The sequence below is a fragment of the Strix uralensis genome, chromosome 1 (assembly GCF_047716275.1).
Source record: "Strix uralensis isolate ZFMK-TIS-50842 chromosome 1, bStrUra1, whole genome shotgun sequence".
NCBI classification, from domain to species: domain Eukaryota; kingdom Metazoa; phylum Chordata; class Aves; order Strigiformes; family Strigidae; genus Strix; species Strix uralensis.
The window spans coordinates 43,112,680-43,129,294 of NC_133972.1; the positions used below are offsets into that span (position 1 = coordinate 43,112,680).

At 39.1% G+C, this 16,615-nt stretch overlaps 1 protein-coding gene across 4 annotated transcripts; it reads right to left on the reverse strand.

The window, feature by feature from the left end:
* Positions 1–180: 180 nt before the first annotated feature.
* MIOS (meiosis regulator for oocyte development) lies at positions 181–13,430 on the reverse strand. Of its 4 annotated transcripts, none has more exons than XM_074863801.1 (11): positions 13,344–13,430; positions 11,012–12,378; positions 10,710–10,808; positions 9,521–9,778; positions 8,127–8,296; positions 6,445–6,510; positions 5,678–5,836; positions 4,753–4,905; positions 3,219–3,423; positions 2,008–2,137; positions 181–1,776 (listed from the first exon to the last, which is right to left on the reverse strand). In XM_074863801.1, exons 2-11 carry the CDS (start codon positions 12,306–12,308, stop codon positions 1,680–1,682), a joined length of 2,634 nt encoding a protein of 877 aa, XP_074719902.1. In that variant the 5' UTR covers positions 12,309–12,378; positions 13,344–13,430; the 3' UTR covers positions 181–1,679. The 4 variants fall into 4 exon arrangements, 2 of the variants coding, with proteins under 2 accessions (XP_074719902.1, XP_074719890.1); XM_074863789.1 differs by lacking the exon at positions 13,344–13,430 and adding an exon at positions 13,072–13,334; XR_012628272.1 differs by lacking the exons at positions 3,219–3,423; positions 13,344–13,430 and adding an exon at positions 13,072–13,334.
* Between the last annotated feature and the right edge of the window lie 3,185 nt (positions 13,431–16,615).

Below are 16,615 nucleotides of genomic sequence, written 5' to 3' on the forward strand. Positions count from 1 at the left end.
AGAATTGGACACCAACAGGTATAGTCAAGTCAAAAACATTATAAATTAGTTTCTTTACATAAAAAATGAGACAGTCGTAAGTTTGTAGTTGCATTCACCTGGGCATGGAATTTATCAGGAAAATTCACTAAACTTTGTTACTACAGTGGAATAAAAACATATCCTTGACACTTACAAATCCTCATTTCCAAAAAGCAAAATTTTTATTGCCTGTATTTATATAAATAGGGTAGGGTATCATACATTAAACCCCAGTTTACATTTATAAATGGAGGACATTTTGAAGAGCTCTTCAACAGCAACATGAAGTGTGCAAAAATACTGGAAAGAGAAATAAATACTCTAACAAGAAAAAAAAAGTAACTGCACTCCCATGCCCACAAATACCAAGTACCTCTTAGATTTTTAACTTTAAAGAGATCTTTGTCAATTAAGCAAGAATTTTAGATCAGAATAAATGTAGCAGATATGTTACAACATTAATGCTAAATTAGAAAATAGAATCCAAAGTCCTGAATGTAATCATGAACATCTACAGAAAACATTTCCACATTCTATCTTGTTGCAACTACACTAGAGCACTTAGAACTAGTGATATATCACAATATATTCTCTTTTAAGACACCAGATTTCACAGTCCTGGCAATACGGTACCAGTTTATTGCTAGCATTCCATTTAGTATTTCATAGCACGCAAGTGTTAAGTAACTCATATACTGTTTCTACTGGTAAATAAACACACACCAAGTAAACTGATGTTATTATCCCATACCTTAAAACAGGTTTTTTTTCCTTTAATTTGTGTCAATTTTGTTGCCTACAAAATCAAGGATAACAATACTGATGAGCTCCTAGCACAGTATTAGCAAAATATTATTGACTCTCTCTCAAGTTAAAAATAATCTTAATTCCAGCTGGTAACATATCTAAAACTACTTCTGGTCAATGACCTAATATTGTGCAGTGTTTTGGGAGCAGACTGGTGCCAGCTAGTGACCAGAAGCAGGATTTATACAGGTTGATTTCACACTTCCCAGCATATTTCAGAAGTACAAGGAAATGTTGATTATCCAAAAGTCTCAAATATTTTTGTAGTCAAAACTCAGCATGTAGTTTAAAACTTAAATATTTACAAGTCTCCAGTCCTTAAAATTTCAGATCTTCATAGTACTACGTTAAAAATTAATCAATCAAACCTCCTACAGTTTACCTGCACACAGTCTGCATACAAGAAAGTGTGATCAAACAATGAACAGAGGAATCCACAGCATGACTGATCTTCTGAAGAACACTCTTCAGGTGGTTTTTTTTTCAAGGCCCATTTTTCACAGCATATAAACACTGCTTTGTTTGGAAAACAAATAACAGGGCTGATCAGCATTACCCTGAAAACTTTTTATTAAAAGTTCTTTGGATTTTAGCAAATCCAAAAAGTCTACAGTTCCAGGAGTGCTTTTGAACTGAACTGCTTCAATCCTCTGAACAAGGACCACAGATGATACCCAGAGGCTCATTTCAGGAATACCTGTTTCTACCAAGCACAGTCATACACACAGCATTTTACTAATCTGATAGCAATTTATTTTTTCACAGTCAATAAGTCACAAATTACCTTTGTCCAAAATCTATGCTTGGACTATGATGGATATCCATTAGAGCCCCACGTTTTCAGACAATATTTACACCTGGACAGTCTCTGCTGGAATGAGATTCCCTGTTGTATCCAGCTGCATACACTTACAAGAGCAGGCAGAAACTGGGCACTCGGTATGGTCCCTAGATAGCAATAGCAGAAAAAAGAAAAAATGGGTAAAATAAAACTAAGAAGAATTTTGTAATCTATACATTTAAGTATGTGCAGGGACGTAGTATCTCAGAAAAACTCAGCATCATTGTTAAGTTTTGCATATGTTCTAAACCAACAAAATACTGTAATGAGATACAGCAAAGGATGTCCTACTTGGTGCAGCATACACATGAGAAATAAGGAGTTTAAGAGCAACTTACCTGAACCAGCTAAGCATATGCCCGGCATGTCCACCATGCCTACAGTTGTGACACCAAGTAAACCAGTTGTTGAACTGGGCTAACTTCTTGTCTTTGCTAAGATCCACTTTTTCATCTGATTTGGATCCTCCTGTGCAGAGGCAAACCCACCCCCACAAATACACTTGTAAATCATTATGCTTCATTTATATGTCAGTCCCAGTAATGTTATTAGAATAAATATGAAATTAGGAATATTATGTGAAGAGGTGGCCTGATTTTAAAATAGAAGTCAGTAAAATTATTAAGAACTGGTGGAATGCCAAAACAAGAATTATATTGCTGAGCTGTTCTTTCACATCTTATGGACATACTAGACTTGCCTATTAAATAAATTTTACAGAATCTCTTTCAACAGTGATTCATGTTTCAGTGATTGATTTGTGTTCCACTGATTATGGGTCTGTTTTACTGCACATGAAATGTTCTGCTTTAGAAAAATCAACAAAATCTAAGTTATGAATTGGAACAACTACAATATAGAAGTTGTAACACAGATCAGTGAAAGGATGAGAAGAGATATATAAATAGATGACCACTGCACAGCTGCTCATGGCTCTGTAACAAGAATGACCTAAAAATATGGACAAAAGTAGTTTCATTTAGTCCTTGTATAATGCTGAGCCTGAGACATTTAGAACCAAAAGATTCTAGCTGTAATATTTATTAGCTGTGACAGCATGACCTATACGTTCTTTCATGCTTAGTGACAAGAAGTATACCACATTAAATTTATTCTCTCTTCCAGCTGAAAAACAATTAATTTACATTCCAAAATTTCTGTAGCATCCCTACAATTCATCTCAAGAAAACACACTTTCTATTTCTTACAGTTTTAAAGCTCACAATACTGGTCACCACAATACTTGAATCTTTTAATCTGTCTAACCATGGAATTTCACCGACAGTCTCACTGAGAAAACTGTCAGAACCAAGTAACTGTGCGTACTGTCTTACACTAAAGAACCGAGACATTGGTTTCATCTAAATCAGATGGGATGTAAATGAGTTTTCTATTAGGGTCTTCCTCCCTCAAAATGACGAGAATGAATATTTACAGTATGAGTACAAATAGAAAGAAGAAGGTGCAACAGAAGATCTTCCAACAGGAACTACTAATTAGGCCTCTAACTAGTACTCTAGCTGAATAACTAAAACCCACTGTGTCATACCTGGACAGCTGGAAACTGGTGTTCCCATATTTATCAAGCAAAGTGCACAGCGAGGAAGGGGTTTACGGCAACCAGGACAGCTTGTAACTTTTGACTTAGTTGGTGAACCGCTAACTCCATATTGGCTAAAACCTCGCCCCTGATGAGGAATAGCTGAACAGCTGTAAGAGATTGATTTTCCACAGAAATTGCAACTCACAAACACCTAAAGAGAACAAAAGCCCATTAATTTTTTTTGTTTGGTCCCCCTTTTGCTACACCTATGAGTAAATTTGTTCAAGCTAGCAAACACTTATTTACTAGCTATTCTAGTGCCCTGGAAAGCCAAGGTTACCTGTGAAGGAGTTCCTAACCTCTTGGCTTACAGATGTGGCACACAGTCCTGAGACGTAGGCCTTAATGATGTGCACTTACCACAAAAGTACATAAAAACATGCACAATTGCTAAAACTTGGAGAAGTATTATTTAAGGTAATAAAAATCTGTATCTGCAGTAATGAAAGAAGTTTAGTCTTACTGTGTAATTAAATCTGGTCTTTCCCTCCTTATAGTCAGGTGACCCACTCTAGAGTTCCCAACATGAAGATTTTCCTAATAATCTTTATCTGCATACCTTATGCCACAAGTTGTAACTTGGTACCAAGGAGCACACATTTTGAACTCTTTAGGGGCTATTTATGTTGGTCACATAAGGAAGGAGCAGTAAACTCAACTCCCTCCCACTTGGAGCAGTACAGATAGAGCTCTCCTTAAACAGCTGTGACGGATAGATGAAATCAAAACGAGCCTTCCTTCGGAACCCTTGGGCCCTAAGGCTTGTAATGCACAGACTTAGCAGACACGAGGGAGTGGAAGTGCTGTGGTAAGACCATGTTGGCTAAAAATGCCACCAGATGTTAAGTAGATAGCATTTGGGCAGGGCATTAGTTTTTGGTTTAGCTTATGTTCAGAACTGATAATGAAAGTTGCTGCTGTTCACTTTTTAGTTTAAGGTTCAAGGGCTTCACAATAGCTTGAAGTTTGCATCAGTTAAGACAGAGCCAATTTGAACTAGTTCTTGGTTCATATTCCCTGGTTTTAGCATCATTCTCACCCCCACGAGCTGCATGATACATCTTTGATTTTGTTTTTCAACAAGGGAGGAAAAAACCCCCAGCTTTTCCAGAAAAAGTGTTGAAAAGTTTGTTTCTGAAAGACAACCTGTTATCTGAAAGAAAAATGTTTAAGAAACAAAAAGAAAGTACACAAATAAAATGGTAGTGAACTGATTTCCTGGATTAGATATGAAGAAACGTAGATTTGTTCACCGTATTTCTGTACTCTCTATCAAAACAGTTATCAAGTCCTTTCTAAAAAAGTATTTTGAAAAAAACACGGCTACTTTTTTTAGGGCAGCCTTAGTTGAAATCTTTCTTTTGCACATGAATCCTCATGAAAGCCAAGGTGCAGCCAGCAACTTTTCTCCACAGAAGTATGTACTGTGCCACCTTCCTTTCTGGACTAGTCATACTTCATATACAACAATTACATTTACCTGGGCTAAAGGTTTTGAACTGGGATCCAGCTTACTCCTATGGATATCAAATTCTGCACGTTTATGCCAAAATCTCCAAGCATCTAAAAGATTCCTGTAGTTCTCGATCCAGTACTGAACCCTCTCATCCTTAAGTACATCTGATGGAGAACCCTAAGGCAGGCAGGAAAAAAATGTCAGACACACTGAAGATTCACAATACATAATAATCACTTTTTCAAAAGGCTTTACAAAGCGTACAAGATCTGAGAAATAATACAGTGTAATTTCTCTAGAAAAAGAATAATTTTCTGTTAAACTGTAATGCGAGTTTGATAAAAATTTTCTTCAGTCTGCCCCTCTGGCTGAAAATACTTGTGCTGCCATGTCCTCCTAAAAACTCATGGCTATCAGATGAAGGGTTATAAAATCTGTCACATATCACAGTCTGTATCATTGTTATGATTACATACACAATTAAACACAGTGCTGGCAATAGCTGCAACTGTGTAAGGGCCAAGACAAGTCCATCATGAAAAAACCCAAACCCGATGCCCACAGATAAAGAACCTCACCTCAGTTCTCTGTCAAAATCCTGGGAGCAAAAAAAAATAATCAACCTGTCAGGATAACACACCAGCAATAAGCAGGGGAATGGGTATTCCCCATTCAGCTAGTGAAAAGGACCATGTTTTCTTTTTGCCTCTTTCCCCTACTATCTCCTCAAGCTCAGAGAGTTTAATAAAATCTCAACCAGAGAGAGTGAAGATAGATGTTTATAGTTAACATCGAGTGTTTCAGATGATTCTGCAAAACAGGCATGATATATATTGCCCCAATTTATTATAGAAAATACTTTTTAGTTCACAAATTTCAGTACTATACTGCTAAAGAAACTATGTTTAGTTCTCCTCTATAAAGATTTATTTTTGAGTGAAACACTAACCTGTAGCATGCAATAGCTTGCTGTCTGGACATCTCCAGTTCTGTCAACATAACTTTCCATCAAGTCAACTCCATCTTTTGTCAGCCCTGTTAATAGTATTCCCTCCAAATTCCCAACATCTTTCATTTCATTCGTCAACTTTTCAATAAACCTGTTCAGCTATTAAAAAAAAAAATTTACTTAACTTTTGCCGTCTGTTCATCCCTTCCTAACTCATTTCTGTTGGCATATGACAAAACTTTTCACAATTTGAATAGCTTTCTTTAAGAGTGTCTTCTGCTTGCTAGGTATTACACAGAAAAAGTTAGATGGCTATATCCACTATACTCCAAGAAATCAAGCATTTATTAACAAACTGTAAGCCTCCTGATAGGAAATGCAGAGAGGGAGGTTACGTATCCTTTAAATACTTCAGTGAATTTAAAAGAAAACATTCCTGCTGCAAAACCAGGCCTTAATCTGAGAGAACGTAACTATCTGGAAGTAAGTACAAATACTCTCCAGTAAAACATACATACAGGTAATGCAATTTAACAAACTAGCATGTCATTAAAAAAAACCCAAACAAACAAGAAAAAAAAAAAATCAAACTGAAGGTCCAAACTGAACACCAGACTGTAGCATACCTTATATCCTACTGTGAAAAGAAAAAACAAATCACTCATGACTCATTGCTTCCACTGTTCACCACTCCACCCCAGCGTTTCTTCCGCCTCTAAATAAAGCCCAGCTTAACAGTTTGCTTAAATGTGCAACCACAAACTTACCTGAGCATCATTGAGGAACTTGCAAGCAAATGCCACTCTGTCTCTTACAGCTACGTTATTTTCATACTTTGGAGAGAAAAACGGGAATACTACCATCACGTGCAAGTTTCCACTTTTTCAATACATTGTTTGTAAAAGTCAGAACATTTGCACTACTGTATAACTAATACTATGACATTGATTATGTACAAAGAAAACACTGGAAGAAAGTTCACACTAAGTATCAGATTAACTGTTTATACTCAGATACAGGTATCAGAGCAAGACTGCAGCTACTGGAACAATCTACTCAAATGGCAGGAAAAGTCTGGTACAATACATCCGACGTGGTTTATGAAACTCTAGAAAAAGCAACTTTGCAAGTCATGTAGAGCTGCGCTTAGTGCTTCTAGCACATATAAACAAGAGTCTCACCAAATCACAGACGGAAGAAAAACAAGCCAACCTTCATTTACCATATTTACAAAATAACTAGCCTAACCACTCAATTCCTTCCTAAAATCACAACTATAAGTTAGTAACTAAAACAAAAAAACCCCCAACCAAAAACTAACTCCAAACACCCAGAAGATGGATTTCTCACAGGTACACTCAAGGTGCAGCGATGCAGTAATATTTACTTTCTGCTTTTTAATCCTTTACACTGAAGAAAAGAAATCCTTCACTAGACTAATTCTGTGCCCGTACTTTTCCCTTCTGAGGTTCTCAGAATAGAAACTGTGATTGACACTGCCAAAACAAGGAGATGTGTTTGGCAAAATCTTTTTCATGCAAACTTCAACAGGTCTCACTGAAGTAAAAATTAAAATAACACACCTTATGATCTGACAGTTTCCAATTCATCAATAAAAAACAACTATAAAATTATTACCTAGCATCCAGAGAACAAGAACATTCTCTCTTGAAGAAAGAAAAAAAATAAGACTCAGGTTTCTCTTCTCTGGGATTCTTACTTTTTTTTTTTTTTTAATAGCCTAAAAGCATTATATTATGACAACTTTGTTTTCAGTGGGTTTAGGCCAATTACCCTGTTGCATTATAGGAGACCTTCCTTGGGCTAAATAACTCCTACTGAATCAAGTATTTCTGTCATTCTCTAACCAAGGATCAAGTATGTTACTCCTCCAAAGGCTCAAAGTATCTCATAATTATAAGATTTAGTTTGCTCTTCACATGGCAGTTTTATACCAATTTCAGAAGATGTGAAACTGTTGTTTACTGTTGCAACACAGTAAAATTATTTTAACAAGTAAACAAAGAAAAAAAATACAATTCAGTGCAAATATAGCTTGATGAAAGTTCTGCAAACTACCCTGCACTTACTCTGTTTTGTGCATTTCCATTATTAACCTTTCTCCCCTTTTTTCCACCTGCTTAAATTATTTTCATAATGTATTTCTAGTGGTTTAATAACTCCATGCTAAAAAAAATTTCCTCTAAAAAATGTGTGAACTATATTGGGTATTTTGGCTGCTTATGCATGTTTTGTTCATTAACGTAACATTCACTAATATGAGATGTCTGTTTAGCAGAAAAAAACGTTACCTGCCAGTATCAGGAGAAAATAATACATTCTAATCTCATTACCTCATGGGTATATAGCACTTCCCCTGCATGTGTGTGTGTATAAATATATGCAGCTATTACTTAAAGGAATTTTAACATAACAGAAATTTACTCACCAAAACACCATCATATGAACCTGACTCACTTGTCAGGAAAGCAAACATAGCACACAAGTAGGGATTGTTCAATTGCAGTCTTAGAGTACTGCACATTTCTCTCCAAAGTGAGTTCTTCTCATCTGTGTAGCCTGATAAAGCCATTGCTACTACATTAAGGTTCAGATCACCTGATTTATTAAAAACAATCAGTGAAACAATATTCAAGTTAAGGACTTAAAAAAAATCCAATTAAAGCTGTAATTGAAAGCATCCGTTTGAAACAACATTTTGTCAGGAGGCAAGACAAAATGCAGTAGAATTAACACTAGCTAAGATAAATGTGCATACGCTAGCATTTATTTATTAGTTTCTGCTTTAAATGCCTCTGTTCAAGTAAGTTAACAGCTCTAAAAGTCACAAGCCCACATGCATGACAGCCTGAGTTATACTTTAAGCAACATCACTCTGGTTCTGGTATTTTGAAACAGTTTCGAATGGCTGAATGTGTTCCTGTTGCTATCATAAGACTGTCATCATAATTCATATCCACAAGAAGTGAAAAGAAGGATTGTATATATAGCCATCACTTAACAGACCTAGCTGGATGATGACAACTGCATATAGCAGCTTCAAGTTAACAAGTTTTCCAAGAACATTAAATCTATTTAATCTAAATATTCATTCTGTCAGAGAGTTCAATTTTATTTTTGAATTGGAAGATAGCATGGTTCCACTTCAAAACTTCCCTATAGAAAGCACACACACACCTACCCCCACAAAAAAGGGCAATATTAAAACCAAAAGAACCTTACCCGCTCCCTTCGTGTCTTACCTACCTACTTCAGTGGCAAGACAGTCTTTTAAATTTAACAGGAGAACACAGATGCAAATCAGAGTTGTAGGAGGAATACAGGCAAGAAAACAGAACAAAAATACTTCCCATCTCCTGTCTCCAGTATCTTAATTTTTCCCTCATACACTGCAACTCTTACCAAATATTACTCCAAAACAAATGTTTTCCGCAGACCCTGAATATTACATTTCAGTTATTCCACAACCATCGCACTGGTGGAAAGCTGCATACAGCCCAACAGAAGCAGATATACACATCTAGCCAAAATGAGATTCCATTAGAATAACAGAATCCCACTGAGTGTAACACTTTCTGGGGTATGTATCAATAGGAAATTCTGAAACGTACAATCTATTTTAACTAGACGGTAAGGCATATGGCAGTCTGAGGAGCCAAAGATCAGGATTTGTCAGATTCTCAGGCTCCGATACAACCACTTTGAGTAACTACTTTTAAGAAAACAGGTATCTTTTCCATACTATCTTCTATAACTCTGTTTACAGAAAAAAATCTAAGGTGATATAATGCCAAAATAAAAGATATTAAACAGAATACGCACCTTTTCCCGAGGAAGCCCCTTTATTTAGAATTTGTATGGCTCGCCGTATGTCCAAGTTGAAAAGTGCTACAGCAGCAGCTCGCTCCCAGTCTCCTTCCTGTTCCAACGAATTCAAAAAAGGTTCCACATCTAAGTCTGTTCCCTTCTTTATCCACCCACAGAGCTGCAAAGCCAAGGATCTCTCCTCACTTAGATACTGAATAATATCTGCCTGTCTATCAGATCCACTCCTGCTGTGCCTGAGGTTCTCTGTTGTTCCTAGAAATGGAAAATAAATCAGATTACGCTCAAATCACAATTTAAATTGCAATCACAATGCAATGATTTGATTTCAATCATAAAGCAGAGTACAGAAGCTGAGTATATTTTAGTACTTTAACATCACTAAAAACTCCATGATAAGGAGCAGCATACACAAAATTATTTTGATCTGCTAAAAATCATGCATCTAAACCTGATACATAATCCCCACTAAGTCTTTTTTCTTTCCTCTACCTCGTAAGATTTTGGAGGTTTTTGTTACAGTTGACAGGAGTTATCAGTATGTTCACTTTGAAAATATGTAATACACAGTCAAGCACCTGCTGTACCAGTTCTCTTCTTAGCAAGCATCAATGTGCTAGAAGCTCTTCCCACCACTGAAGAGTTATCTTTTCTCCAAGGAGCATAAATATTAATAAGACACATAATGAATAGAGAAGATTCAAATAATAGATTATACTAAAACTTCACTAAGCATGAGAGGCATAATGTGATGCACCAGGGCTGATTACCACTTCAGAAGACAGCTTATTTAAACACAATTATACAGATATACATTATCAGTGAGTACAGTAAAGTCAGCTTCCTAGAACTACACCCCTATCTGGAACTTTGAAAAACATAAGTTATGTGAGGAGCAAGAATTTTCAGTGCTGCAGTCAAAACCCAAACATTTGTATTAGTTCAGTTGAAGATTCACCTCTGAGGATACTTTGTTCTTATGATTACTGACTTCCCAAGAACACTGAAAGTTCTGGAAATTACTCTAATACAAACTGTTAACTTACATATATTAAAACACAAAGAGAAATACTTTGTTTCTGTATTTTTAAATAGCCTCTTTCACCAGTTTTTAAAGACTAACCCATGAGTACATCATTCTGTAAACATACTACGATAGAACTTATCAAAGTTGGAACATTCTTACCCAAAGATGACTTCACAATAGATTTAATGCCAGCATAAACTAAGGGACCTTTGTTTCCTGTAAGTTTTTGATCCATATCTTCAGTATACTGCTTCATAAGTATTTTCATGTATAGGAAGCTTAATTTTTCCCAAGTGTTTGAAATTTTTTTTTTAATTTAAATTCACATCCTATTAGCATATGAAAATTATTTACAGGATGTTGCATTCTATTTAAATATTTTCATGCATTTCATATAACTGGTTTACATATAAAGGTATATTACTTCTTTAGGATATAAACTACAGTAAAATAAAGGATATAATGCAGAGTGTACCAAAGCGATTTCAGCTGAGGATCTTCATTTCCAGCTAGGACGTGATTTCTCCAAACCTGTTCAGTATCAAGACCATACCTTGACAGAGCTCTGAGCCGCATTTTGGTTGCTATGTCTTTTTCCAAGGAACTAGCCTTTCCTTCTTCTGTACACTCATATAAATGTCGCCCACAAGCCCACATTAAGGATGTCACTGGACTCCACGCAAGAGAAATTCTTTCAAAAACTGTGAAGTCAGACATAGTCCTGTTGGGAGTCACTACTACCATTCGATTTTGACTTGTGGGATGCCAGGCGAACGAAGCAATGTAGTTTTCACATGGTTGGACACTTCTTTCAATTATTGTTGGCTCAGTTTCATCTCCAATGGGGGTGGGAGTATGCTGCATGTCATACAGTCTAATGATATTACTATCCCTTGTTAAAGTAGCTAACAGTCCAGTTCTTGTTGGACACCACGCGACTTTTGTTAAAGGTTTTGGTTGCTCTGTCAAGGTCAAAACAGGCTTTTCAAACTTTCTTAAATCCCATATGGCAACCTGGCCTTCATAGAAGGAAGCTACACGATCGTGGAAATAAGGATCGACAGTCACTCCTTGGACAGCCTTGGTGTTTACAAATATTTTTTGGCTTGTGTTCCGCAGATCAAAGATAGCCAGATTTCGATGCATTCCAGCTAAAAGCAGCTTCTGATCCCGTGGAAGCCAACAGAGAGAGAGACAAGCATCGTTCTGTCCCAATTCGTACAGTGGCTTTGTTACTACCAGTCCTGCTTCTGGATCTCCTGCTGAAAGTCTTACTTTCTCTGTAGCAACTGCAGTCTCTGGAGCGTATTTGCTACTGATATCCCAGATCAATACTGAAAAGTCAGCCCGATGTTTATCTAACCCGGCAGCAAGCCAATTACTATCTAGTGGGTTCCATGCAAGGGTATTGCACTGCCGTGCATGTTTGGGAACAAACTCTTTGCCTATCAAATCTTTAGATTTTGAGTTGTGATCTTGACCAAGGCTAGTAAGTACCACTCGACCATTGGCCTGTCCAACGGCAAGGAGACATTCAGGATCATACTTTGGATACCAAGCCACACATTTCATATACGGTGTATCTGAATTTATTGACAATAGCGTAGCTGTAGTTTCTTCTGATAACCGCAAGGACCCTGCCTTGAGGTCTGAACTTACAGCAGAGTCAATGTGATAAAGGCTCAACTCTGAATCGCATACAACAAATCTGTCAACGTGGTGCGGGGCCCACAGAATATCAGGTTTTGAGCCACTCATCTTTAGGGTAAGCTGACACACAATTTAAGCTCTCGTAAGAAAATTCAGGTGATATCCATGCATATGGAAACTGTGGAGAAAATAATTTGTAGGAATGTTATCAAAACTCAAATTCCTTTGTAATCTGAGATCATCTTTAAACAAACAAAAACATGGTTCTGAATGACTTTTACCCCAAGGGTTTGAGTATATACGTTTCAGGCCAACATCTTAAGCATTCTCCACAGAGCACACTCTGTTTTTGCTGGTATATACCTACTGAGACAGAACCAACACAGCCACCTACAAGCTGACAAGAGGACTTACTGTGTTTACAAACTCCACACCAGTATTAAAGAAGAAGGGAAGGGATTAACTGAGATGTGATGTGGCATGACATGTGGGTGTGCTGCTGGTAAAGAGCCACTCCCTAAAACATAGAAGAAAGTGTCTCTGCCAAATTGAAGTGCACTAATTGACAAAAAGCAGTCTGTCTGTTTTATCTGAAGTCTGCTCCGTAGCCTAGAAAGGCTTGCCCTCTTTTGAAGATTTCTACAGAAATACAACTTTCAACTCCCCATCTTATTCTATTGCTCTTAACCCCACCTTCTGCCCCAACGTTACCTTGTCTTCGCTCATATCTGGCCTAGCAGCATTCAGAGGTACATTACTCTTAAATTCCATTTACACTTTCAGCAGCTGCACGCCCAGAATCGCTACACGTGCCTATATACAAAAAGGCCCCACAAATCCTATAAACCTGCAATCGGAGAAACGGACATACCAGACGTGGAAATCATTTACTTCTCCCAGGCCTCCGCTGTGTGTCTGCTGGGTAGCCCAGCCCGGTTCCTACATGCTCCGGGGGGAGCGCAGGGCCCCCCGGCCGCAGCCCGACTCGCCTCGCCGCCCCCCACCCAGGAGCAGCACGACGCAGGAGCCACGGAACGAGAAGGCGGCCGAGGCCCACCGGGACACCGCGGCGGCGGGGCCGGGCCGGAGCGCGGACGCCCGCTCCCCTCCCACCTTTCCCGGGCACGACAGCTGCTCACCCACCCCGCAGGGCCCGCCGCCGCCGCCAGCCGGCCCCGCCGCCCCAGGAGGAAGAGCGGGAGGCGACCGCAGGCTTCCGGGGGCAGCGAAAACAGCGGCGCTTCCGGTGCGCGGGGCAGGGACGCCGCGGCGCTTCCGGCGCGCGCAGAGGGCCCGCACCGGACAGAGCCGAGCGCTCACTTCCGGCCCCGGGCCGCGCTTCCTCCATTGGCCCGCGGGAGCCCCGCCCCGCCCCTCCCGCCCCGCCCCGCCGCCGCGGCTGGCGGGCAGCGGTGCCGGCCGTGCAGTGGGCCGCCCCCCTCAGGCGGGGCTGCCCTCGGGGCCGCTGGGCAGCGGCACGCGGGCGGCAGCGTACACCCGCGGGCTGGGCTGGGGTGGCTTAATTACGGGTGAAAAACTGGGGTTTTGATCCAAGGTGCGAGGGTCCGCACGGCTGAATGGACAGGGGCCACCCCGCGCTGGTACCAGGGACGGAGCGGGGGATGGATCGCCCGGCACTCGCTCTGGTTTTGTTTGATGAAATGCTCTTACTGCTTTATGGAACGGTGTTCAGTGTCATCACTAAATGGGTAGCGTCGGAAAGCGTGCCGGTGGCAGGTGGGGAAAGCGCTAACAGTGGCAACGATACCAGTTTTTACCCATTAGTGGAAGTAGCTTGTAAGCAGGAAGAGCTGATCAGTATTACTGACACTGGAAATGCGACGGGTGTCAGCTGAGATGGCAAAACCTCAGAAAATCTCGTTCGGTTTGGAGCCTGCTGTTGCCTGTTTGCGTTCCAAAGGGCTTTCCAGAGTCCTTCCCCCGCGTGTGACACACAAGCTTTCTGGTAGCAGTTGCTCTCTTAGTTTCGTGTTCAGTCCTTTTCACATTTAGTCCCTCTTATCTTGTCTCTTTCCAAATTCTTTCCCCTGTTCCAAGTGTTTCATGACTGGGTGCAGATTACCTTTTTCAAAGGCTTACAGTTTGGCCAAAATTCAGCAGATCTGCATAAAAACTACAGCAAGTACATCCCTCTCAACTTCCTTCTCCCCTGAATTCTGTACTTTCCCAAGTATATCTTACTGCTTTAAAACATTAAGGATGCAGATTTTATTTAACCAAAGGAAAACACCTGGCTTTTGTTAGCATTCTTGGAAATGACTGGATTGCTTTGGCTAAAATTTAGATGGAAAGACATCTGGCATGAATAGATTCAGTTTATGTCTTCAAAGTTGCATAAAGCTATAAACAGCAAAACCCAGAGTCTTAAATAGGAAATACTGGGCAACCTTAGTGAAAGGGCATGATACCCAGCCTGTCAGTAATTATACAGATGTGTTCTATACACGGTCTGTAGATGTGTCCTTTGTTTCATCTCTGGTTTTGAATGTGCTCTGTGATGGGAATTGCAAGTGGATATGGAGTCTGTTCCACACCCTACAAGATGCCAAACAGGAGTCTTTGACTTCATAGACTCAGAAGCATGCCCAGGGCAAGAGCAATTGAAGCTTTATTACCTAGACATGTAGGATAAACTCAAAATTATCTCACTTATGTGAATAAAAAATACTGAAAAATAGGTATTATTGTCACTGCTCAGATTTATGATGTGGATCATAACTAAATCCTGTCAATGATATTTCTGAATATTTTTCTCTACATTCTATAATATCAAAGACAAAATTGAAACATTTGTAAATTCCTAGAGAGCGGTCATTAAGCAAAGTATTTCAGTAAAGAGCTCAAAGGAAAGCAAGAAATTTTGTTAAAAGAAAGAAAAATTAGTCTGCAGCATCGTAATGTTCTGAAGGCACAGGAAATTTTGTGTCTTTCCTGGGGTTTGTAGCATCTCTTCAGAAATGAGGGAATTATAGAAAAGGAAAAAGTTAAAACATCAATTACAGAAGAAGTATTTAGTATCTCATATGAGAAAGGCAAAAAATGTCTTAAACAACCTTTTAAGAAGCTGTTGGGAGACCAGGGAAACTATTTTATCAGATAACAGGAAATTATTCAGGGCATGTTTTGAAGGCCACCTGAACATGAAAAAAAGGAGCCAGGAAAACTACATAGAATCTCTTGGGAGGGATTATAAACCTTTCTTAGGTAACCTGTAAAAGATAATGATGAAACAAGCGTTTATCGTCTATAAAGTATCAGAAACTATAATGAACTAATGAACTAAGAAGGGCAGCAAAAGACTTGGTTTGTCTCTGAAGGAGGATGGTTCAGGGTATTTCAATGCAGAATATTGGCATATTGTTTAAAAGGAAATTTTTTATTAAGTTAATGTTTAAAAATTAATACTGCATATGTTTTATTTTAAATGTATTTTTAAATTTTTGATAATCCAACCAAATTATTGGTATTTATTCAGAAATGTTAATAAATAAAAATATTTTTTTCTTTCCTTTTTTTATACGTAGGGACTGGAAGGTCCATTTGGCCCTGAAGGACCTTGGGGACCTCAAGTAAATGAAACATAAGGTATAGAAATGCTCTTACATAGTTTTCTGAGAGTTCTGAGATTGTGCATTTCGTGCACAATCTAATTTTGTTGCTAAATGGTACACATTTGGGGGCAAAAAATAATACATTCTGGTAATGCCAAGAATTTGCTGCACATCTGGCATGGGGCACAGAGCTGTGTTGGTGCAGTCAGCTGTTCAGCTGGGCCCTCCGTATAGGCTGTGACACTATTTTCCTTTCACTGAGGACCTGCCAGTTCTTTTTCCCTGCTGCTGGAATTTCTGGCGAGGTACTCTGGCGAGCCAAAGTGGAAGCTTCCACAGAATGACTTGCAAAGTAACTCCTCCAACAGCCGAAGAGACTGAAACCAATCAAGCAGTCTCAAAAATGCTGTGATTGTTAAATAACTCTGTGCTGAATCAGAGAAAAATCAAAGCAGAGTCCCCTTGGTAGCCCAACACACTTTTTTTTTTCATTACAGGTTGTCAGTGGCAGGTGTCCCTGATGCTTTTGGTCTTGGTGGTTGATGGAAGGGGTTAAAGCAGCTGTTGGGTATTTTAACTTCTACAGTCTTTTTGGAGAGGACACAGGAATCTGTAGAGAATTGCTTACTGTGACAGGGATCTCATAAACATTGTCGTATGTTGCCAGCTCTGTATGTCCACAAAGAGAGGACAGAATTTTCCTACTCCGCTTCAGTGCGACTGCCTGGACATGAGCATCTCTGGAGTAGATGAAACAGTACAGCACATACAGAGTATCACAGATTCACAGAATGGTTGAGGTTGGGAAACAGAGTAGGGACTTAACGAGAATTTACTCGGGTC

What these genes read in the sequence shown, in the direction of transcription:
- MIOS (XM_074863801.1), bottom strand. Translation starts at nt 12,308, where the DNA reads ATGAGTGGCTCAAAACCTGATATTCTGTGGGCCCCGCACCACGTTGAC. An exon ending in GTTCAAAACCTTTAGCCCAG is followed by an intron (nt 3,424 to 4,752) that starts GTAAATGTAATT and finishes TGTTCTCTTTAG; the next exon opens with GTGTTTGTGAGTTGCAATTT. An exon ending in ACCAGTTTCCAGCTGTCCAG is followed by an intron (nt 2,138 to 3,218) that starts GTATGACACAGT and finishes GCCTCTGCACAG; the next exon opens with GAGGATCCAAATCAGATGAA.